This window comes from Nerophis ophidion, linkage group LG16, assembly GCF_033978795.1.
Source record: "Nerophis ophidion isolate RoL-2023_Sa linkage group LG16, RoL_Noph_v1.0, whole genome shotgun sequence".
Lineage (NCBI taxonomy): Eukaryota > Metazoa > Chordata > Actinopteri > Syngnathiformes > Syngnathidae > Nerophis > Nerophis ophidion.
The window spans coordinates 14,111,874-14,135,627 of record NC_084626.1 but is presented as its reverse complement, the minus strand read 5'-3'; the positions used below and the strand labels follow the sequence as shown (position 1 = coordinate 14,135,627).

The window sequence follows — 23,754 nt, the reverse complement described above, 5'->3', positions numbered from 1 at the left end:
GAACATGGTGTTTGTTATCGACAAACTGTGACGAGCACAAAAGTCCAATAACAAAACACCACTCAGGTTCAGATCCGGGCGGCCATTCTTCCCAATCACGCCTCTCCAGGTTTCACTGTCGTTGCCAACGTGAGCATTGAAGTCTCCCAGTAGGACAAGGGAATCACCCGGGGGAGCACTTTCCAGTACTCCCTCGAGTGTTCCCAAAAAGGGTGGGTACTCTGAACTGCTGTTTGGTGCATAAGCACAAACAACAGTCAGGACCCGTCCCCCCACCCGAAGGCGGAGGGAGGCTACCCTTTTGTCCACCGGGTTGAACTCCAACGTACAGGCTTTAAGCCGGGGGGAAACAAGAATTGCCACCCCAGCCCGTCGCCTCTCACTGCCGGCAACGCCAGAGTGGAAGAGGGTCCAATCCCTCTCGAGAGAAGTGGTTCCAGAGCCCTTGCTGTGCGTCGAAGTGAGTCCAACTATATCAAGCCGGAATTTCTCGACTTCGCGCACTAGCTCAGGCTCCTTCCCCCCCAGTGACGTGACGTTCCACGTCCCAAGAGCTAGCTTCTGTAGCCGAGGATCAGACCGCCAAGTGCCCTGCCTTCGGCTGTCGCCCAGCTCACAATGCACCCGACCTCTATGGCCCCTGCTATGGGTGGTGAGCCCATTGGAGGGGTGACCCACGTTGCCTCTTCGGGCTGTGCCCGGCCGGGCCCCATGGGAACAGGCCCGGCCACCAGGCGCTCGCCATCGTGCCCCACCTCCGGGCCTGGCTCCAGAGGGGGGCCCCGGTGACCCGCGTCCGGGCGAGGGAAATCTGGGTCCATGGTTTTTCATCTTCATAAAGGTCTTCGAGCTGCTCTTTGTCTGATCCCTCACCTAGAACCTGTTTGCCTTGGGAGACCCTACCAGGGGGCTTTATGCCCCCGGACAACATAGCTCCTAGGATCATTGGGACACGCAAACTCCTCTACCACGATAAGGTTGCAGCTCAGAGAGGAGAGGAGAACCCTATAGAGTATCTTATTCACAATTTGATTGGCAGCAGTTAACGGGTTTAAAAGCTCATACCAGCATTCTTCCCTGCTTGGCACACAGCATCAAGGGTTGGAATTGGGGGTTAAATCACCAAAAATAATTCCCGGCCGCTGCTGCTCACTGCTCCCCTCACCGCCCAGGGGGTGAACAAGGGGATGGGTTAGATGCAGAGGACAAATTTCACCACACCTAGTGTGTGTGTGACAATTGTTGGTACATTAACTTAATGTAGCAGGTACTTTAGTTAGTATAGTAGAAGTTCTCAATATTTGGGCTAATCAGAAGTCTAGATTACGACTCGGAGAGAGTAGGAGAGACACAATTAAATACTTTAAATGATACTGGTGTTATTTAAACATGTACAGTGCAACAACTAGTGGACAGACATTAATAGGAATGGCCATTCAAAACAAAAGAAAAAAACAGAAAGGAATCTCAACAAACAATGTTGGTTTAGTTCAGGTAATTCATAAAAAGTAATATAAAAAGTTCTTCAAGTTTATAGGAGAAACATTGGAGGAAACGGGATTAAAACTCGATGCTAACCGCCCATAGAAAATACATGGGTACGGCTAGTAGCTACTATTAGCAAACAGATAGACTTACCAACTCGGCGTAATATCTCAGCATCGACACACTCTTTCGTCGCAACTCGGCCCTGATGGTCGGTACCTATAAGTTTACAATTAGTAGTAAAATTTTGGACGGTTGTTTTTACGATATGCAGGCAAACAACAACTTTAAAACATACCGGCTTCAGATGTCCCCATGTCTAGCCGAGTATTGCAAGAATGATCTCTGGGATCAATAGCGCCCTCTACCACCAGGAGGCCGGAAAACAGGTGCCTCACATAATGGGTCTTCGCAGCCGTTTTATGATTGCCCAGCACAAGAAATACGTTACACACATACAGTTGTTGACAAAATACACTGTACATTATATACCCGAGCTAACTAAACTATGGAAATATATAATATAATTCATAAGGCAATACGGTCTCACTGCACAGCAGACAGCAGTAGCCGAGTCATTGCGCAATCCATAGTGACGGGGAGGCTCAGCTGGCTGTGACTCACCGCAAGTCTCTGATCAGTATTTGAACGGCAAATGTGAAAATTCAGCGATTTTGAATAAAAATAATCCAAAACTGGTGAAGTTAAGGCCTTGCGATGAGTTGGCAACTTGTCCGCCCGATTGTAGCTGGGATAGGCGCCAGCGCCTCCGCAACCCCAAAAGGGAATAAGCGGTAGAAAATGGATGGATGGATGGATGTATCCAGTGATTATACTATAAGTTATTTTCCGTTTAACTTCACCATCCATTTTCTACCGCTTATTCCCTTTGGGGTCACGGGGGGCGCTAGTGCCTATCTAAGCTACAACCGGGCGGAAGGCAGCGTACACCCTGGACAAGTCTCCACCTCATCGCAGGGCCAACACAGATAGACAGACAGCATTCACACTCACATTCACACACTAGGGCCAATTTAGTGTTGCCAATCAACCTATCCCCAGGTGCATGTCTTTGGAGGTGGGAGGAAGCCGGAGTACCCGGAGGGAACCCACGCATTCATGGGGAGGACATGCAAACTCCACACAGAAAGATCCCGAGCCCGGATACATATAACAATTGAATTTTTTTTCTTTTTCAATTTTTTTCTTTCCATGATAACGTGCAGTCAGGGTAGGCAGATGAGGCGGGGCCTGACTGCACGTCACTGCTGCAGACATATATTGTTGACTAACCACGGTGCGAAGTGACGTCACCATGCATACTGTAGATCTGATGTTGTTCGTAAACACAAAAACTTTTTAAACTACGAATTATTTTCAACTCTACATGGGTCGAAACAAATGGCGCCACCTGTGCGTGATCAGGGTCATGCGACCATTCAGATGAGGATGAGGACGCGTAATCCAATTAGGAAGAGGAGCAACATGTTTGTTAGGACTCCTAAGCTTCAAGCAAGGTCAGGATATATTTGTGTGTGAGCTTCAACCGGGAGAGAGTAAATAAGAGAGGTGAGTCGCATACATTTTATTACAGTGAGAAATAGAATTGAATGTTACTTGCTGTTATTAAGTTGTAAACACTAGTCAAAGATCCTCTTATGATAGAAAACCTACAGCAAAAAGACTAGTCAAAGATCATGATGCTGTTTTTTTAAAGACCTACAAAAACACTCGTCAACGATCATTTATGTGACAGAAAAACTGCTGTTTTTTCAAGGACTAAATGCAAGAACTCAAGTCAAAGATGCTAGAATTATGATGAAAGCACTCGGCCAAAGATCCTCTATGTAACAGGAGCGCTCTGCTGCTGTTATCAAGACCCAAAACAAAAACTCCTGTCAACATTTCTCTATAAAACAGATTTGATTATTGTGCTGTAACAACAGAAATACGCTGATGTTTTTATATTAGATCTGCAAGTCAAATATCTGCAGGACAGCACTGCTGTTTTTCAAGGAGTAACTTTCGAAATGCATGGATGCCATATTTGACAATATAGCGTTTCTGTTTTCAAAGACCCTCAGCATAGAAAAAGCTTGTCAAAGATCCTGTGCATCAGGGGTCCACAAACTTTTTGACTCGGGGGCCGCATTGGGTTAAGATAATCTGGCCGGGGGCCGTACTATATATATATATATATATATATATATATATATATATATATATATATAATATATATATATATATATATATATATATATATTATATATATATATATACTGTATATATATATATATATATATATATATATATATATATATAAACATGCACACGCATACACAAGTCTCCAAAATGTTAACCACCATGTTGCTACAATAAAAAACGGAAAATATAAAAAAGTGGTACTGTTTTTATAGTATATATATATATATATATATATATATATATATATATATATATATATATATATATATAATTCGCGCACTAATTGAAAGAGTGCGCACTTGCCGCTGATGATGTCACGTTATCAATGGGAAAATGCATTTTACGACAATATGATTTGCCTGAGTGGCTAGGTGAGTAAAATGGATTAGAAAGGACGGATGTTAAACAAATTCAAATTAAAAATAAAATATATATATATTTTTTTTTTTAACTTGGGATTTCTCACTGGCCTGATTTTGGACGCTGGCGTGCAGTAGTTTGGGGACCCCTGCTGTGCATCATTGGTTGTCCAACCTTTTTTTTTTTTCTCCAAGTACCGCCTAGAATACACTTGGCTCTCCAAGTCCAACCATAATGACTGACATTGCAATACAGTAGCGCAGTGGGCTTAGTTTTTCAATAAAAACAAAGCATAGGTTTTATTTACCAAGTATATTTAATATTTTTGACCACTGTAATGTTACACACAATTTGAACAGTAACATTGGGTTTGAAAATAGGGGGGAAAAAACACTTTTCATTGAAGCCACAGGTGTCAAACTCAAGGCCCAGGGGCCATATCTGGCCTGCAACATCATTTGGGCAACGGCATGGTGCGGTTGGGAGAGTAGCCGTGCCAGCAACCTGAGGGTTTCTGGTTCGATCCCCACCTACTACCAATTTTGTCACATCTGTTGTGTCTTTGAGCAAGACACTTCACCTTTGCTCCTGGTTGGTGGTGGTTAGGGCTTTGCATGGCAGCTCCCACCATCGGTGTGTGAAAGTGTGTGTGAATGGGTGAATGTGGAAATAGTGTCAAAGCGCTTTGGGTACCTTGAAGGTTGAAAAGAGCCATACAAGTATACAATTTTACAGTAAAATTATGTAAATGTACCATTTTTACTGTAAAATCTACAGTCTTCTTAATATATATATATATATATATATATATATATATATATATATATATATATATATATAATTAATAATGAAATCCAAGCGGCCCTCAAATGGCAGCCATAACTGCCATGTGGCCCTCAATGAAAACAAGTTTGACATCCCTGATTTAAGTGATTCTTTGGTGTGCCACTAAATAGAGCCTTCATACCATATTAATTGAGTAACGAGGACAAGTCAAACAAGTTGAAAATCTTATTCGGGTGTTACCATTTAGTGGTCAATCGTAAGGAATATGTACCGTACTGTGCAATCTACTAATAAAAGTTTCAATCAATCAATCAATAAACAGTTTAAGAACCACTGCTCTGCATAACATGAGCACCCCTGTTTTCAAGGATCAACTGCAAAAACACTCCGATTGGGTTTAGACAGTCATGAGACAGGTTAGTTTTACCCTACTGGTGATGTGTTGTTGGAATAGTAATCTGTTGCGTTTGCAGATGTACTGAAACAACACTAGTCAAAGATCCTCTATGACAGCAGTACATGGCTGAACACTTTTCATTGTCTGAGAAAATGTCAGTTCGGGTGTTTTTGGGAATTTGCCCGAAAAATGTTGGAAGCTCTCACTTTAGGAATGGATTAGGTGAGCCGGTCAGATGTCATTCCTGCACGGGTTCTGATTCGTGGACTGGCAGTTTAAAAAAATCTGATTAAGTGTGTTGTTCCACATAGTAACCCGCTGTCTCTATATACTCCTGAAGTGCTTCATCATGTCCATCATCAAAATTCACGCACGAGAAATCTTTGACTCCCGTGGGAACCCCACAGTAGAGGTGGACCTGTGCACTGCTCAAGGTAAGTTTAGTTTTTTTTATTATTTGATTATGTACAGTACAGGCCAAAAGTTTGGACACACCTTCTCGTTTCAATGTGTTTTCTTTATTTTCATGACTATTTACATTGTAGATTGTCACTGAAGGCATCAAAACTATGACACCTGTGAAGTGAAATCCCTTTCAGGTGACTACCTCTTGAAGCTCATCTAGAGAATGCCAAGAGTGTGCAAAACATTAATCAGACCAAAGGGTGGCTATTTTGAAGAAACCAGAATATCAAACATGTTTCCAATAATTTCACCTCTTTTTTGTTAAGTTCATAACTCCACATGTGTTCATTCGTAGTTTTTGATGCCTTCAGTGACAACGGCGTGGCGCGGTGAGTGGCGGTGCGCAACTCGAGGGTTCCCGAGGGTTCAATCCCCACCTAGTACCAACCTCGTCACGTCCGTTGTGTCCTGAGCAAGACACTTCACCCTTGCTCCTGATGGGTGCTGGTTAGCGCCTTGCATGGCAGCTCCCTCCATCAGTGTGTGAATGTGTGTGTGAATGGGTGAATGTGGAAGTACTGTCAAAACACTTTGAGTACCTTGAAGGTAGAAAAGCGCTATACATGTAAAACCCATCTATCGTTTATTTATAAATAGTCATGAAAATAAAGAAAACGCATTGACTGAGGTGTGTCCAAACTTTTGGCCTGTACTGTATATACTATATTTCATTGATTCATATTAATTTTAGTAAATTTTTTGTTACAAGTTGGATATTTAGACTCACGCTACTGCTCTTGTCTTGTCTTGTTTCTTCCCAGGTCTGTTCAGGGCGGCAGTGCCAAGCGGAGCATCGACTGGCATTTATGAAGCTTTGGAACTGCGGGACAACGACAAGTCTCGTTATCTTGGCAAAGGTTTGCGAAAAGTTAATACACGCCATTTCTTTTTTTCACAGGCTTATTTTACTTTGTGTCGACAGGAGGACGCTGAATAGTATTTTCTTTTGGTGACAACATGCGTTTTGGGTTGAATGAAAAGTTGTTTTTTTCCATCTTGCAATTCATATATTTTTTTGTAGAATTATTTATTTGGGTACATCCATCCATCCATCCATCCATTTTCTACCGCTTATTCCCTTTCGGGGTCACGGGGGGCGCTGGCGCCTATCCCAGCTACAATCGGGCGGAAGGCAGGGTACACCCTGGACAAGTCGCCACCTCATCGCAGGGCCAACACAGATAGACAGACAACATTCACACTCACATTCACACATTAGGGCCAATTTAATGTTGCCAATCAACCTATCCCCAGTCACGTCAATTTTTTCGACTACTTTAATGGTCCACTAGTTATCGATAACTGTATTCAAAGTATTCCCATGCAAGCTAGCCGGTCTAGCAAGCACGCGTCATTCAGTCCAAAACTGTCACGATCCGGTATGCGGATCGTTTATTGTTTTGCCGCTTATATGTCTTTGTTCATGTTTAGTTCTGGACTCTGCCGATTCCTTGTGTTTGAGCACTTCCCCGTTTGTTTAGTCACCATGGCAACGTTTTGTGCTCCTCCTCACGGGCTCCTGTCACACCTGTTTTTGATTATTATTTGTGCATTTAAGCCCACCTGATTCCTCAGTTCGTCCTCGGTCCATTACTTGCTTTTCGCAACACGTCACGTTTTGTATCCTTCTGCCCTCGATTATTTTGTGCTAAGTTCCGCCTTAGCTTCACGTGCGTGTGGCACGTCGTTTAATGTTTTCTGTTTCCTGCTACGTTTTTAGCATTAGCTTTCCGTGCATTGGCACGCGCTTTGTTTTTCTCCTTTTTTGCACCAGTGTTCTTTTGTTTTATTATATTAAAACATATTCTTACCTGCAATCCTGCTGACTGGTAGTGTGTGCATCCACGAAGTGGCAACTCCGCGCAAGAAGTGCGCCGAACGCGTGACAAAAACGGCCCAATCTATCCACATTCAGAATTGTCTGGCGGTCGTAAGTGATCCTGGAGTGACCGAGCTGTAAGCCAGCCATGAAATTTGCAGAATTGTCCGGTATTTTTGCCAAATGTTCCATCTTTACCAAGAGCCCCTCGACGCCGAAGCCCATCCGGGCGACGCCATCTTGTTAAGAAAAGGCGTTAACAAAATAAAAGCATGTAAACAACACACGCAAATGTGCGATAAAATAATTGTCGGCGTTAATAGATTGATGAGTTAACTCGTAATTAACGCATTAATTTGCCCACCCCTAATATAAATATATATATATATATATATATATATATATATATATATATATATATAGTTGTTTTTTTGTTACATATATATAATGTGGTAACAGACAGATATAATCAATATTTACCGTATTTTGATCATTTTAATCAGTTTCTGACTTCTTCCGCACATTGATTTCCGTTTTCATAGCAGCACACGTCCGACTTCTGGCAACATCTGTGTGTCCTACTTCCAAATACAAAACATTTGTTTGTGTTCTAATCATGGCAAACTTGGTAGAAACCAAAAAACATGACTATTTTTGAACCAATGAGGATTAAGAACCTTATTTTTTTTAACTTGAATGATCGGAGGATGAACTGCTGCTTCTAGAAGTTAGCACAAAAAAAAGGGTGAAACGTTGGAGCAGACGGAAGCCGATAGAGTGAGGTGAAAGCCACTCAAAGCTACAAATGTGGAATTAGGAGACAAGCTATTTCAACATAAATGGCATGCTTACCCCAAATTAACCAGAAAAAGCATCCCCGGCCATAACTACTACAATGAAACGCAAGTTCCATTTTGTAAACTGAGCAAGTTATTGGTATCTTTTACATGTATAAGGTGAAATATTCCCCTACTTTACATGTTTTTTTATGTTGTGTTATGTTGCACACAGAGGTATTTTAGTGATGGGCTGTAAAGATCAGAGTTGATAACAAGTGATTTTGTGGTTTATGGTTTAAGGTTAATTTCCAGCATGCATACATTTACACTATGGTACATCACTTAATTCCTGTTTTTTCATTACAGCATGCCCGAAAAAGCGTAAGAAAGCTTATTCAATCCTACCACTTTTCCATTTAATAGCAATTATTAACACTTTTGTTCCCTTCCTGTTGTAAATTTGTACTCAATTTATGACTATCAATGCTCATCCATCCAGTTTGTTGGGTCAGTACTAGACTGAACAATCCGAAACACGTCACACACAGCATCATGTGCAGCTTCTCAATATTTTTATGGATAAAAAACGAGTTTGTCGTTTGAATGATTGTGGCCGCATGCTGAGGAGGCTGGTGGTGGCTTCTTGTAAAGCAGAGTGTTGCTGTTGCAGGGCTGACTCTTCTGGGAGGTTGCTCACCGGTTGGACATATGTATGATTTGTTTTTGGGGTTGTGCTGAAAATACTTTGTAGGACATGTTAGCGTACTTTTAATATTACAGATTGTTTTCATAATCCTTAGACAAATGCTCAATGACTTATAAACCATTAAGCTGCTCATTGCAAAGGTGTAGAAACTAGGGATACAGCCGACATAGATAACTTTCTGCAGACTGATACCAATAACTTGTTTGTGTTTATATTTTTTTAATCAACTATAGTTTGTGTACACATTTCTTTGCAGCTAGCTTGGGGAAAGCTTCGTAGGCTCTCACAACACGGTTGTGGCGATGCTGGCGTTTCTGGTGGCTGATAAGGTTTCATGTGTTGAAGCTTTCTTTCCACCAACTTGTGTATAGTTTGCAAAATATTTGGTGCAAATAAGATGCAAAATGTATTCCACTGAAACAGCGAAGAAATCCCACATGATCGACGCAATGTTCACGGCAGGCTGTTTACAGCATGGCACAGTTTGGGGCAAAGGACAACTTGATTTGCTCACCCTAACCCACCTACAGCATGATACGGGTTTTTTCTTTTCACTTCAATGACACATCCTTATTTTTATTGGCATATCCTATAGAAAACTTACTGTATGTGAACAGGTGAAAACTCATATCATGATGTGGAGTGCAAGATTAATCGGAGCTATTTTGAATTTTATCTGATTCATCAATATGATGTCATAATTCCTTATATCTGTCCAATATTTATGTGGAACTCTACAATGCTATTTTACGAGATGCCCTGTTTTTATTGCTCAAATGTAGACCAAAGTGTCCCTTAAGGTGGTACCTATATCAAATTTTGCTGTGATTTGGCAAAACATCCTCAAGTTACACTGGGTGTTTTAGTATGACAAAATTAAATCCATTCCCCATGATGTTTAATGGTAAACAATACCATGAAGTGTATTTGTGAGAAAAATAATAGCACATGCAACACAGTAAGAGTGCTTGTTTTTACCAAGTTTCCCAGATTTGCTAACTCTACATTGTTGTGTGTATTAATGTGTAATATTTCAACTTTGTTACTGCAGGGGTCTCTAAGGCTGTAGAGCATATCAACTCATCAATTGCACCAGCGCTTGTTGGACAAGTAGGAAAATAATCAGTCACTTATAAGTTTTCATGCTTTGTGCTCACGTTAATGAATCATTGTGAGGGTTTTTTCAGGATGTGTCTGTGGTTGAGCAAGAGAAAATTGACCAGATGATGATTGACATGGACGGCACAGAAAACAAATGTAGGTGGCGATCATTGTTGTTGTGACTTCTCACTTCCTAGACAACAATCTTTGGGATTGTCTGTAATTTGCATAATTCTTTTCATGAAGGTTAAAAAAAACGTTATAAATATTTTCATAGACATGTCTTTGTTTACTATATAAAGGTAAAATATGAGCGTGTCCGTTTTTCGGTTAAGTAGGGAGAAAGTGATTTTTCTGGAAAAAAAGTAATTGTTCCAAAAATAATAATGCATGATAATCAGTGTTGTTATAAATAATTGACCTAATACAGGCTGTTACCTCATCTTAAATATTGCTGTTTTTTGGAAATATTGCACATTTTAGGTTTTTGTTGTAATCATTTTTTTTAATTACCAAACCCATTATACATAAAATAAAAACCTATTACAAATATGTATGTGTGTGTGTATATATATATATATATATATATATATGTATATATATATATATATATATATATATATATATATATATATATATATATATATATATGTATGTATATATACATACACATTACTTACTGTGAGTAAGTCACTTACTTTGTGAGTTTTTTGGCAGAGAGGAAGAATGTGTAAAACTGTCAGTGTTTCAAAATTAGTATTGCATCAAAATCGGTGTTGATATGAATTATTGACTTATGCCCTGCGATGATGTGGCGACTTGTCCAGGGTGTACACCGCCTTCCGCCCGATTGTAGCTGAGATAGGCACCAGCGCCCCCCGCGACCCCAAAGGGAATAAGCGGTAGAAAATGGATGGATGGATGGAATGATACTATTACCCTATCTAAAATATTCCACTTTGAAACTCTTTTTGGAAATATGTATTTGCCTTATAACACTTTTTGAACGCGTCTGTTTTTCGTCGCTTTGTACCCTTAACATAATTTTAGATGAAGAAGACTCAAGGGTTAAGATGCTAAAAGCAGCACAATGTAAGTCAATATATGCTGAGCTATCTAAACAAAAGAACCATATCTTATCATCTTATAGCTGACAAGCAAACTAGTGCATGATCTATTAAAATAGCTCAATAACCATGAATTGTGCCGAGGACCAAAAAATAACAGCCATCTGTACTACGCTAAACTAATGTTATGTATATTTAAATATATATCACATCCATCCATCCATATATACATCCATCCATTTTCTACCGCTTGTCCCTATTAATTATTTCTTTATTTCTTTATTATATACATATATATATATATATATATATATATATATATATATATATATATATATATATATATATATATATATATATATATACATATGTATATATATCTTTTTTTAATTTTTTTATTTTTTTTTTTCAATTAAACATTTTTTTATTTTTTTGAACAGCCAAATTTGGTGCTAACGCCATTCTGGGTGTGTCGCTGGCGGTTTGCAAAGCCGGCGCCGCAGAAAAAGGGGTCCCTCTTTATCGTCACATTGCTGACCTTGCAGGAAACCCGAAGGTCATCTTGCCTGTGCCGGTGAGACGTCACTCCCACCTTAACCACGCTTCATACTCATTTCCAGCTTAAATTTGCTTACTTTCACATTAACGTCACATTCACTTCCACTTTAATGCCACCTAATCAAATATGTCCTCAATTATGGCCTCGATCTTGCTTTCATTAGTTTAATAAAAAAAAAAAACATCACACCTTAAAAATAATGTTCTGGAAATACATATTTACCATGAGACACAGCAGGGTGGCAACTGTGAAACTTAAATTTAAGGTGGAGGTTGAAATTGAAGCCTGCAGCACCGATAATTATGGCTCAAAGTCCTGCTAAACCTTTTAGGCATTTTTTTTAGAGAATATTATTTATACCAGGGGTCACCAACACGGTGCCCGCGGGCACCAGGTCGCCCGTAAGGACCAGATGAGTAGCCCGCTGGCCTGTTCTAAAAATAGCTCAAATAGCAGCACTTACCAGTGAGCTGCCTCTATTTTTTAAATTTTATCTATTTACTAGCAAGCTGGTCTCGCTTTGCTCGAATTTTTAATTCTAAGAGGGACAAAACTCAAATAGAATTTGAAAATCCAAGAAAATATTTTGAAGACTTGGTCTTAAATGATAAATGGGTTGTACTTGTATAGCGCTTTTCTACCTTCAAGGTACTCAAAGCGCTTCGACACTACTTCCACATTTACCCATTCACACACACATTCACACACTGATGGAGGGAGCTGCCATGCAAGGCGCTAACCAGCACCCATCAGGAGCAAGGGTGAAGTGTCTTGCTCAGGACACAACAGACGTGACGAGGTTGGTACTAGGTGGGAATTGAACCAGGGACGCTCGGGTTGCGCACGGCCACTCTCCCCACTGCGCCACGCCGTCTTCACTTGTTTAAATCATTTATTTTTTTACTTTGCTTCTTATAACTTTCAGAAAGACAATTTTAGAGAAAAAATACAACCTTAAAAATTATTTTTGGATTTTTAAACACATATACCTTTTTACCTTTTAAATTCTTTCTTCTTCTTTCCTGACAATTTTAATCAATGTTCAAGTACATTTTTTGTTTTATTGTAAAGAATAATAAATACATTTTGATTTAATTCTTCATTTAGCTTCTGTTTTTTCGATGAAGAATATTTGTGAAATATTTCTTCAAACTTATTATGATTAAAATAATCTGTAGAATCTAATTTAAATCTTATTTCAAAGTCCTTTGAATTTCTTTTAAAATTTTTGTTCTGAAAAATCTAGAAATCTAGAATTTTAAAGAGTCAAAATTGAAGATAAACTATGTTTCAAAATTTAATTTTCATTTTTTTCCTGTTTTCTCCTCTTTTAAACCGTTCAATTAATGTTTTTTTCATCATTTATTCTCTACAAAAAACCTCCCGTAAGAGGAAAAAATTGTACGATGGAATGACAGAAAGAAATACACATTTTTTTGATATACATAGATGTATTTATTAAAAGTAAATTGAGAAAATTGGCTATTTTCTGGCAATTTATTTAAGTGTGTATCAAACTGGTAGCCCTTCGCATTAATCAGTTCCCGAGAAGTAGCTCTTGGTTTCAAAAAGGTTGGTGACCCCTGATATATACGCTAATAACTACAGTACATTTCTCCATTAGGCCTTCAACGTGATCAATGGAGGCTCCCATGCGGGCAACAAACTTGCCATGCAGGAGTTTATGATCCTTCCGGTTGGCGCCAGCACCTTCAAGGACGCCATGCGCATTGGAGCCGAAGTCTACCACAATTTGAAAAATGTCATCAAGAAGAAGTACGGCCAGGATGCCACCAATGTGGGCGACGAAGGCGGCTTTGCCCCAAACATCCTGGAGAACCAGGAAGGTAGTTTGGTTTGACCCCGTTACAGTACAACTTATCCTGTTTCTTCATGTTTTAACGCAATGTGTCACACCGCAGCACTGGAGCTAATAAAGGAGGCCATCGCCAAGGCAGGGTACACAGATGAGGTGGTGATCGGTATGGATGTGGCAGCCTCTGAATTCTACAGAGAGGGAAAATATGACCTTGACTTCAAATCTCCCGACGATCCATCTCGCTACATCGCTCCTGAGGAGTTGGCTGAGCTCTACAACAGTTTTGTTAAGGATTATCCAGGTCATCTACTCACAGGCTTTTTTGACCAAAAGTTCAGGATCTTTAAGTTTCTGGAACCTTTAGTTCCCTGTACACGTGTGTGTTTTGTATTTCCAACGCAGTGCACGGTTCAGAGTAGTTTCGACAAATCAGGCTGATGACATATGCCAGTGGTTCTCAAATGGGGGTACGCGTACCCCTGGGGGTACTTGAAGGTATGCCAAGGGGTACGTGAGATTTTTTTTAAATATTCCAACAATAGCAACAATTTAAAAATCCTTTATAAATATATTCATTGAATAATACTTCAACAAAATAAATGTTTAGAATTAAATCCATGAATCCAGATGGATCTCTATTACAATCCCCAAAGAGGGCACTTTAAGTTGATGATTACTTCTATGTGTAGAAATCTTTATTTATAATTGAATCACTTGTTTATTTTTCAACAAGTTTTTTGTTATTTTTCTATATTTTTTTCCAAATATTTCAAAAAAGACCACTACAAATGAGCAATATTTTGCACTGTTATACAATTTAATAAATCAGAAACTGATGACATAGTGCTGTATTTTGCTTCTTTATCTCTTTTTTCAACCAAAAATGCTTTGCTCTGATTAGGGGGTACTTGAATTTAAAAAATGTTGAGATCCACTGACATATGCAATAGTGCTACAGTCATACTTGCCAACCCTGCCAATTTGCCCGGGAGACTCCCGAATTTTAGTGCCCCTCCCGATTTCCACCCGAACAACAATATTGGGGGCGTGCCTTAAAGGCACTGCCTCTCACCTGAAAATGATACGTCTCCGTTATCCATAGGTTTATCTATAACCCATAAAGTAGGCAGGCCCGGAGGTATTTCTCACCGTGTGTTTATTCCAGCCGGCACGCTAATACACTGACACACAACATCCGGTTTCCCATCATGCATTGCTTCAAAACTACGGCAAGTAGTAATGGCCAAAAACATAACAGAGACGAAGCAGAAGAAGGAAGAAGAGACATGGCGACGACGAGTAAGAAGAAGTAGTACGCTTGCAAGTTCCAAAATGATTGGAAAAAGTAATTTGAGTTCATCCAGGACAGCTCGAAGGGGAAGGGGTATGCTGCTTGCAAATTTTGTAGATCAGATTTCTCTATTGAACACGGTGGCCGAACGGTTAAACTCATTCATGAACGGATTATATATATATATATATATATATATATATATATATATATATATATATATATATATATATATATATATATATATATATACTGTACATATCTATATATATATATATATATATATATACACATACCACATTTCCTTGAATAGCCGCCGGGGAGCTGATTAATTTTAAACCTCTTCTCACCACTGTGCTTACTAATGGCATGCAGTAAATTACTGAATGTGATAAAAATAATTAAAAATAATAATAATAAATTATTCTGCGTCCGCGGCCCGGTGGTTGGGGAACTCTGCTCTACAGCATGTCATCTCGCCCACTTTTACTCCATGCCGTCTGCATGCCGGCCGGACGCATGCATTTCGCTGCCAATTGTACGAGATTGTAATGCATACATGGTCAACAGCCATACCTTTTACACTGATGATTGTGATGTAGGCAGCTTTAACACTCTTGCTGGTGTGCGCCACACTCTGTGAACCCACACCAAACACATTTCTGGAGAGCATTGGCTCAGTGGCACATTATAAACGCAGCATAGGGATTACCCATAATGCCGTGCATCCGAGACTCTTGGCTGTATTATACACTCGCCCCCCTACCCCGGCCATCTCAACCTAAGCATGGGGAGGGGGGGGGTTGTTTTTGTTGCTAGTGCGTGTATAATATAGCCAAGAGTCATGGATGCCATTGCATCCTGGGTAAGTGTTATGTTGCGTTTATAATGTGTTACAGAGCCAATGTTCTCCAGAAATGTGTTTGGTGTGGGTTCACAGAGTGTGGCGCATATTATTAAGAGCGTTAAAGTTGTTTAATATCACAACCATCAGTGTGATCTGTATGGCTGTGGAACAAGACCCCTGTTTATTTTTTTATTTTCAGTAAAAGTAATAATTAACTCCTGCCAATTTGAAAAAGGAGGCAGTGGAAGCATCACTCGTGACGTCACGAATTTGACCCGGCAGTTAAAGTAAGCATTTGCTTATTAATTTAGGGATCGAGTTTTATCCGGTAGTAATTCAAGGCAGGCGCATAATACATGCCCGCCGGCTATTCAAGGAAATATGGCGAATTCGAAGGTTGGCAAGTATGACTACAGTATATTTCTACTCTGATGTAAATAAACAGACATTAGGTCATATTTCTTTTACTAAAGTGTAAGTAAATGAAATACAAAAACAATATTTGTACCAGATTTTACATACGAAGTCAGGCTTTTGTGCACAGTGTCAAAAGAAAATCAGAAAAATTCAGAAAATTGTGCCCACAGTAAATATGTTCATGAGGGTCAGGCGATTTCTTGATGTCCATTTCAGCTGTAAATAATAAATAAATAATAAATATCAGTGTTTATTTCACAGAGATGACAAACACATTAGATTTAGCGTGAGCCTTTCAGCATTAGCAAACGGTTCACTTGGGTTGAGGCAAGAAACTACACAAATGGCGTGTCACTAACTACTTTTAAAGCATGTCACAAAGTAAATAGCGAATATTTGATGTTATTTACCTTCGTTCAACTTCACATTTCTCTTGTTAGAGTCTTATTGTGAGCAGCTTGCCGCGCCACTTTGAAGTATGGATAAATATTTTATATTCCTCACTAATGTTAGAAAGAGTCTGTCCACTTCTCTTACAGTAGCTTTACACATGAAATGAAGTTTGTAAAAATTTAAAAACAACAATAAACTGCATATAGTTTAACGACTATGGCTAAGTAAAAACCCTGCAAGATAGTTCCACTACTCAGCGTTCTTCAGCACCCAGATGCCCCCCAAAAGTACCTGCAAGTCAAAAGTTCCTTTCGTTCTTATTTCTCTCTTTTGTCAAGTATGTTGTAATAGAAATACACGACAAATAAGACATAAAGAAGTTTTCCTCGCATACTCTAATGGCGGATGAAACTTCAAATACAAATTATTCCGAAACGCCCCAACTGTGTTCAACCAATCAGCGTTCGACAGCACAATCTTCCTCGCTAAAGTTCTTGGGGACTCCCGAAAGTCCCACCTCACTACGAGGAACTAATAATTGTTACTGACGAACTAAATCTAATCTACCGGAGTAGTTTTTTGGTGGAAACACAGGGGATACTTTAATTACCCTGGTAAATGTGAAAGGTCCTGTAAAGGTTTTTTTCAGTGTAAAAAGGTTTTTCTACACACTTTTTAACACAACACCTGAAAAACCTGTGAAAGAATATTTCTATTTTTCTAATATTTAGTCCCTCTAGGATTTTGCGATGTTGCAATCGCACCAATTCACGTAAATTTAACCAGTCATCGCAAATTATGTGCGGCCTCGCAACTTTTTTCGATGCCCGGACCCTCCATGAAATATTAAAGGCCAATCAGTGTTATTTTCGCCAATCAGATTGATCTCTGAGCAGCACTCAAACGCACACGTCAACTTTAAAATCAAAACTTTTTTTTTATCTTGTGTAGACATAGAAGGAAAAGCTTTCACCACAATTGCAACCCAGAGATACAATTTTAGAATCACCAATCCAGTTTTACACTAACAAAATAAGCAGAGATATAGCTGAGTTGCATATGACATCACATCCATTTTTCTTCCTTGCGGCTTAATTCACATGATGGCCAAACAGCTTTAGCGTAGCTTTAAAAAACAAGTGAAAGTGAGTGGAAAGTTTGAGCAGAAAATGCCGTATCGCCGTTTTGTTTTGGGGCGTTCCAGTCATTCAAATAGAGGGATAGGACAGAGCTTTCATAGAGTCCGGAAAGAAGTGGTTCATAAAGGTAATAAAGTCAAGGAAAAAAACGAAAGTGCGCCGAAGAATATGGTTCTTAAAATTATCACTTTCATCATCTTGTGGGATACAATCGCACTATGCTCGTGTCTGCAGCGATCATTTTGTAAAATGTTTGTTTGAGCATTTTATTTGTTTGAGAAACTTTCTGTGATGCAATCGAATTTATCCTCTACTAAGTTAGTAATGTTTGAAAGCAGAACAAAATGTAAGGAAAGGACAAGAGATCACATTAGTTTGTGTTCTTTTGTGGTTGCTATGCCTAAATATGACTACATTAAAGACCTAGGTGTGCACATAAATTACCATCATGGTTAGTCCTAGTAATAAATATTGTGATTGTTGGTCCAATCCACCGTATCAACGTTGTCAATTTTCATAACAGAAACTAAAAGGTTAGTTGTTGTTGCACAGGAAAGCCATGTGCATTTATTTGACACAGATGACCCCATTACAGCTTATTTGGTGATATTTGTTAGCATCAACAAAATATCCTTATTAGAGTTGCTGAACTAGATGAATAAATCTTCTAAATATGAGACACTTTTTCCCGGCATGTGGTCATCTGTCCAGGTCACTAATGTGTGTACGAGTGACGGGAACAAAAACTCTTGACTCACTTGTGGAGCAGTCGTTTGGTGCAATCTGTAAGTTTGTGTGTACTGTATAAATATTTATACCCCAAACGACCCTGTTTATTTTCAGGGTTTTTTTTTTTAAAGGAAAGAATATGCTTATATTTGGGTCAATATCGATGCTAACATGCTATTTAGGCTAGCTGTATGTACATTTGTAGCTATATTTGCATCCAGCCTTTCCCTCCACCCATATTTAATGCCAAACTAACAAACATCAATCGACGGATTTAAGTTGCTCCGGTGTCAAAAGATGCGAAAGTCTGCTATGACAGACATGGCACAGAGATGTATGGATACCCTGCGACACTCAATCGTTCGTTAGAAGGCGATCGCCAAATAGCTTCAATGGCTATTCGTTCAATAGCTTCTGTTTCTTCTTCAATTTCGTTTTTGCTATCTGCCTCCATACTCCAACCATCCGTTTCAATAGATGCGTAATCTGTTGAATCGCTTAACCCGCTGAAATCCGATTCTGAATCCGAGCTAATGTCGCTATATCTTGCTGTGCTATCCACCATGTTGTTTGTATTGGCATCACTAGATGACGTCACAGGAAAATGGACGGTGGATTTTTCAGATCGCGAAAATCAGGCACTATAAAGCCTTTTTTCGGGATATTCCATGATGGGTAAAATTTTGAAAAAAACTTCAAAAAATAAAATAAACCACTGGGAACTGATTTTTATTGGTTTTAACCCTTCTGAAATTGTGATAATGTTCCCCTTTAAAGACTAACAATTGGTAATTGATCATGTTATCTTAGTAGTTTGTTCTAAATCTTTTGGGGTCAGTGTTAAAATGCTGAGTGGGTTTTGCTCTAAGCTGCACTTAAACCCCTCCAATTTCAGCTTTAAATTTGCCATGTCCACCCTTCAAGAGTTGTGCAGACTATCTAATCTCTTTTTAGAGGTGTGTGTGACACTGTATTGGAGTCTGTAAGTAGAGTAACATTTGTAGAAAATGTTGAATATGAACCCCAAAAGTGTAATGAATATTAAGCTAATGCTCAAATTGTGTTGTGATGGACAGTGGTGTCCATCGAGGACCCATTCGACCAGGACGACTGGTCGGCGTGGAGCGACTTCACTGCCACGACAGACATCCAGGTGGTCGGCGACGACCTCACTGTTACCAACCCGACTCGCATCTGCAAAGCCGTGGAGGAGAAAGCCTGCAACTGTCTGCTGCTCAAAGTCAACCAGATCGGCACCGTTACCGAATCAATGCGAGCGTGAGTCTTGTTTTTTGATGGAGTCACGCTGCAACTCGCATGGACCGTACACACAGGAGGTGATCTTGTTCCAGGTGCAAGATGGCACAGGAGAGCGGCTGGGGAGTGATGGTGAGCCATCGCTCTGGAGAGACAGAAGACACTTTTATTGCAGATCTGGTGGTTGGCCTCTGCACTGGACAGGTATAGCTTAAATACAACATCGAATATGTGACACAAAGATAATAAACCTAACATTTTTATTGCTCACTTTTAGATCAAAACTGGTGCCCCTTGTCGCTCGGAGCGTTTGGCCAAATACAATCAGATTCTTAGGTACAACTCTTTTATTACCTCTGCCAGGTCGGGGTTTGTTTGTCTGTCAGGCTACTTTCACACTGCAGGTCAATTCCGATTTTTTTTTTCCCAGATGTCAATCACTCATTTAATCATCCCTCCATCCCATCCATTTTTTACCGCTTATTCTCTTTGGGGCTGCGGGGGGCGCTGGTGCCTATCTTAGCTACAATCGGGCCGAAGGAGGCGTACACCCTGGACAAGTTGCCACCTCATTGCAGGGCCAAAACAGATAGACAGACAACACTCACACTCACATTCACACACTAGGGCCAATTTAGTGTTGCCAATCAACCTATCCCCAGGTGCATGTCTTTGGAAGTGGAAGGAAGCCGGAGTACCCAGAGGGGACCCACGCATTCACGGGGAGAACATGCAAACTCCACACAGAAAGATCCCGAGACCGGGATTGAACCCTGACTACTCAGGACCTTCGTATTGTGAGGCAGACGCACTAACCCCTCTCCCACCCCAGCCCGTCATTTAATCAATCAAAATTTATTTACACAACCTGTAATCCCAAGTGCCTCAACAGGCTTCATAAACAAAAATAACATCTTCAAATATGAACCCAAATCTGTGCAGGAAAACAACTCAACCCAATAAGAACAATGAGAAACCTTGCGTGAGACCGCAGATTTGGGGGACTCTTCCAGGTGACCGGGTGCAATGGATGCAGAGTGGGTAGGGTTCGTAATGTGAGAGTCCAGTCCAGAAGAAGGTCAGCAGGGGGATCCACTTGCATGTAGACGAGTAAGCAGTGCAGAGATGTCACCAACTGATGCATAGAGGAGCGGTCCCTCATGGGTCCTGACTTGGAACAGCCAGCGCCTCCTCTGTGGAAACTGAGCCGTGTCCACCTGATAACCTCTCCACACAGGAGAGGGTGGTAGAGCAGAGAAGAGAAGCGGCACGTCAACTGTTCTAAAAAGGGGTCTATTTAAAGGCTAGAATAGATAAATAAGTCTTAAAATGGGACTTAAATGCTTCTACTATGGTAGCATTTCTGAACCGGTAGGGCATTCCAGAGTAATGGGGCCCGAATAGAAAACGCTCTAGAGCCCGCAGACTTTTTTTGGGCTCTGGGAATCGCTAATAAGCCAGACTTCTTTAAACGCATATTTCTTGCCAGGACATATGGTACACTACAATCAACCAGACAGGAGAGAGCTAAACCGTTAAAGGCATACTGAAATGAGATTTTCTTATTGAAACGGGAATAGCAGGTCCATTCATTTTGTCATACTTGATCATTTTGCGATATTGCCATATTTTTGCTGAAAGGATTTAGTAGAGAACATCGACAATAAAGTTCGCAACTATTGGTCGCTAATAGAAAAGCCCTACCTTTACCGGAAGTATGTGCGCGTGACGTCACGAGTTGCAGGGCTCCACACATATTCACATTGTTTATAATGGGAGCCACCAGCAGTAAGAGCAATTCGAACTGAGAAAGCGACAATTTCCCCATTAATTTGAGCGAGGATGAAAGTTTCGTAAATTAGGATATTGACAGTGAAGGACTAGAAAAAAGAAAAGAAAAAAAAGTGACGGCTCCGGGCGGCAGCAGCGTGAGCGTTTCAGATGTAATTAGACACATTTACTAGGATAATTCTGGAAGATTCCTTACCTGCTTATTGTTTTAATAGTGTTTTAGTGAGATTCTAAAGACATACATCGAGGTCGGATGGCTGGGGTGAACAAGCAGTGTCTCAGAGAGAAGCCAAGGAGCCAAGCTCACAGCTGCCTTTTTTGACAGCTGCTGCAGGAGGAAGTCCCATAATCCACTGATTGCTTCGGTAAGACTTAATATCACAATTTTCCCATCCAAAGACATGCTGGTTGACGTAGAGAAAACATGTTCGCTTGACCGCTCTGCTTCAAAACTAAGAAACACCGGCTGTGTCTCGGTGCTAAAGACAGCTGCAATCCGCCGCTTTCCACCAACAGCATTGTTCTTTGTAGTCTCCATTATTAAATGAACAAATTGCTAAAGATTCAGCAACACAAATGTCCAAAATACTGTGTAATTACACCATGAACAGAGACGACTTTTATCCGTGTTTGGTGCCTCGCTAATATGTCCCCTCCGACATGTGAAGACACGCATACGCGTCATCATTCCGCGACGTTTTCAACAAGAAACTCGTGGGAAATTTAAAATTGCAATTTAGTAAACTAAAAAGGCCGTATTGGCATGTGTTGCAATGTTAATATTTCATCTTTGATATATAAACTATCAGACTTCGTGGTGGGTAGTAGTGGGTTTCAGTAGGCTTTCAAGTATTTTATATGCAAGTAATAAAACCATACAACCGCATCTGAAGTGCACAGGAAGCCAGTGCAGGTGAGCTAGTATAGGAATAATATGATCAAACGTTCTTGCCCTTGTCAAAGGTCCAATAGTCGCATTTTGTACCAACTGTAGTAAATTTTGAATATATGGACATAGAGAGAGCTTAGAATTATACGGTACAGTAATGGAGATGGAAATTAATGAACACATGAATAATTATCTCAGCATCGCTGGGAAACAAAATGTGATGGATTTTGGCGACGTTTTGGAGATTAAAAAAAAACTGTTTTGGTAACACTCTTAATATGCAACTCAAACAAGAGAGTTGGGTCGAAAATAATTCTGAGATTTTCACCAAATCGCTCTGTATAATTGTTTTGCTGTCAAATATTAAGGACGTACCTTTTAAATAATTGCTGGTGTCCAGCAGGACCGATAATAAATATTCAAACATGAGCAAAGATGATGGCAATTTCATTTATTCTTCAATTAATTACCTCCACCAAGGGGTTCTGTATTGGTTGAGGTTTGTTTATCTGTTTGGTATTTACAAAACATAACTCAAAAAGTTATTAGCGTTTGATAAAACTTTTCAGGAAATGTGAAAAATGGGATAAGGAACAACTGATTAGATTTTGGGGATGATCTGGATCAACATCTGTATTAAGGATTTTTTATTTGTTTTATTCTTTACTATAAAGTTATATGGCCCGACGCAGGTCTGCGCTCTCCGAGTGCTTTTCAGTTGCTGTTTTTTTGTTTTTTACTATTTTAATTTACAAAGCAAGGAATGTTGTGTGGAAAATTAACTACAGTATGTTTTTTATCACACAGAATTGAAGAGGAGCTGGGAGATGAGGCTTGTTTTGCTGGGAAAAACTTCAGACAGCCCCTGGCAGAGTAAATGTGGCGTTTGTAATCCTATCAATCTAATCAATAAACCCTAGCTAGAAGCTGCTAGAATTTAAAGCTAAATGTTTTTTTAATGTGAAGTAAATGATGATAGATGAGTTATGCTATTCACAGCCACTCATTACAAATAAGGCTGCTTGTGAAGATCTAGTCAATAAAAGACAATTGCTCAGTGACAACTACTCTTGTGATTTTTTTCACCCTCATTGAGGATTTAATGTCAATAATATGCATTAAATATATTTCATTGAGTATTCTTTTACATGTGTGCAATTTGTTGGTATATGGCGTTGGAACACTGCTATTTGTTTGTATTTTTAAACCCACCTTATGTGATGGTTAACTGTTTTTTTCATCATGCTTAATTTGATAATGATAAACATTTTTATTATTTTATATAAAGGACACAAAAAAGGTAAAACAGTGTCTGTCTGTATGTGTCTTCAAATGACTTGAATAATCTGAATTAAATTGGCTTCTTCCCACATGATGAATTGGAATTACAGGAAGTGGAATTAATTGCAATGCGAATAAATTCCTATTAACTAGTGATGGGTCACACAATACA

The 23,754-nt window shown here is 39.7% G+C and overlaps 1 protein-coding gene across 1 annotated transcript; it reads left to right on the top strand.

Moving 5' to 3' along the window:
• Positions 1-2,901: 2,901 nt before the first annotated feature.
• Positions 2,902-23,365, top strand: eno1b (enolase 1b, (alpha)). The gene is made up of 12 exons (XM_061874362.1): positions 2,902-3,054; positions 5,574-5,667; positions 6,460-6,555; positions 10,054-10,112; positions 10,190-10,259; positions 11,611-11,744; positions 13,354-13,576; positions 13,652-13,849; positions 19,441-19,642; positions 19,717-19,825; positions 19,899-19,957; positions 23,109-23,365. Exons 2-12 carry the CDS (start codon positions 5,583-5,585, stop codon positions 23,176-23,178), a joined length of 1,305 nt encoding a protein of 434 aa, XP_061730346.1. The 5' UTR covers positions 2,902-3,054; positions 5,574-5,582; the 3' UTR covers positions 23,179-23,365.
• Positions 23,366-23,754: the final 389 nt, after the last annotated feature.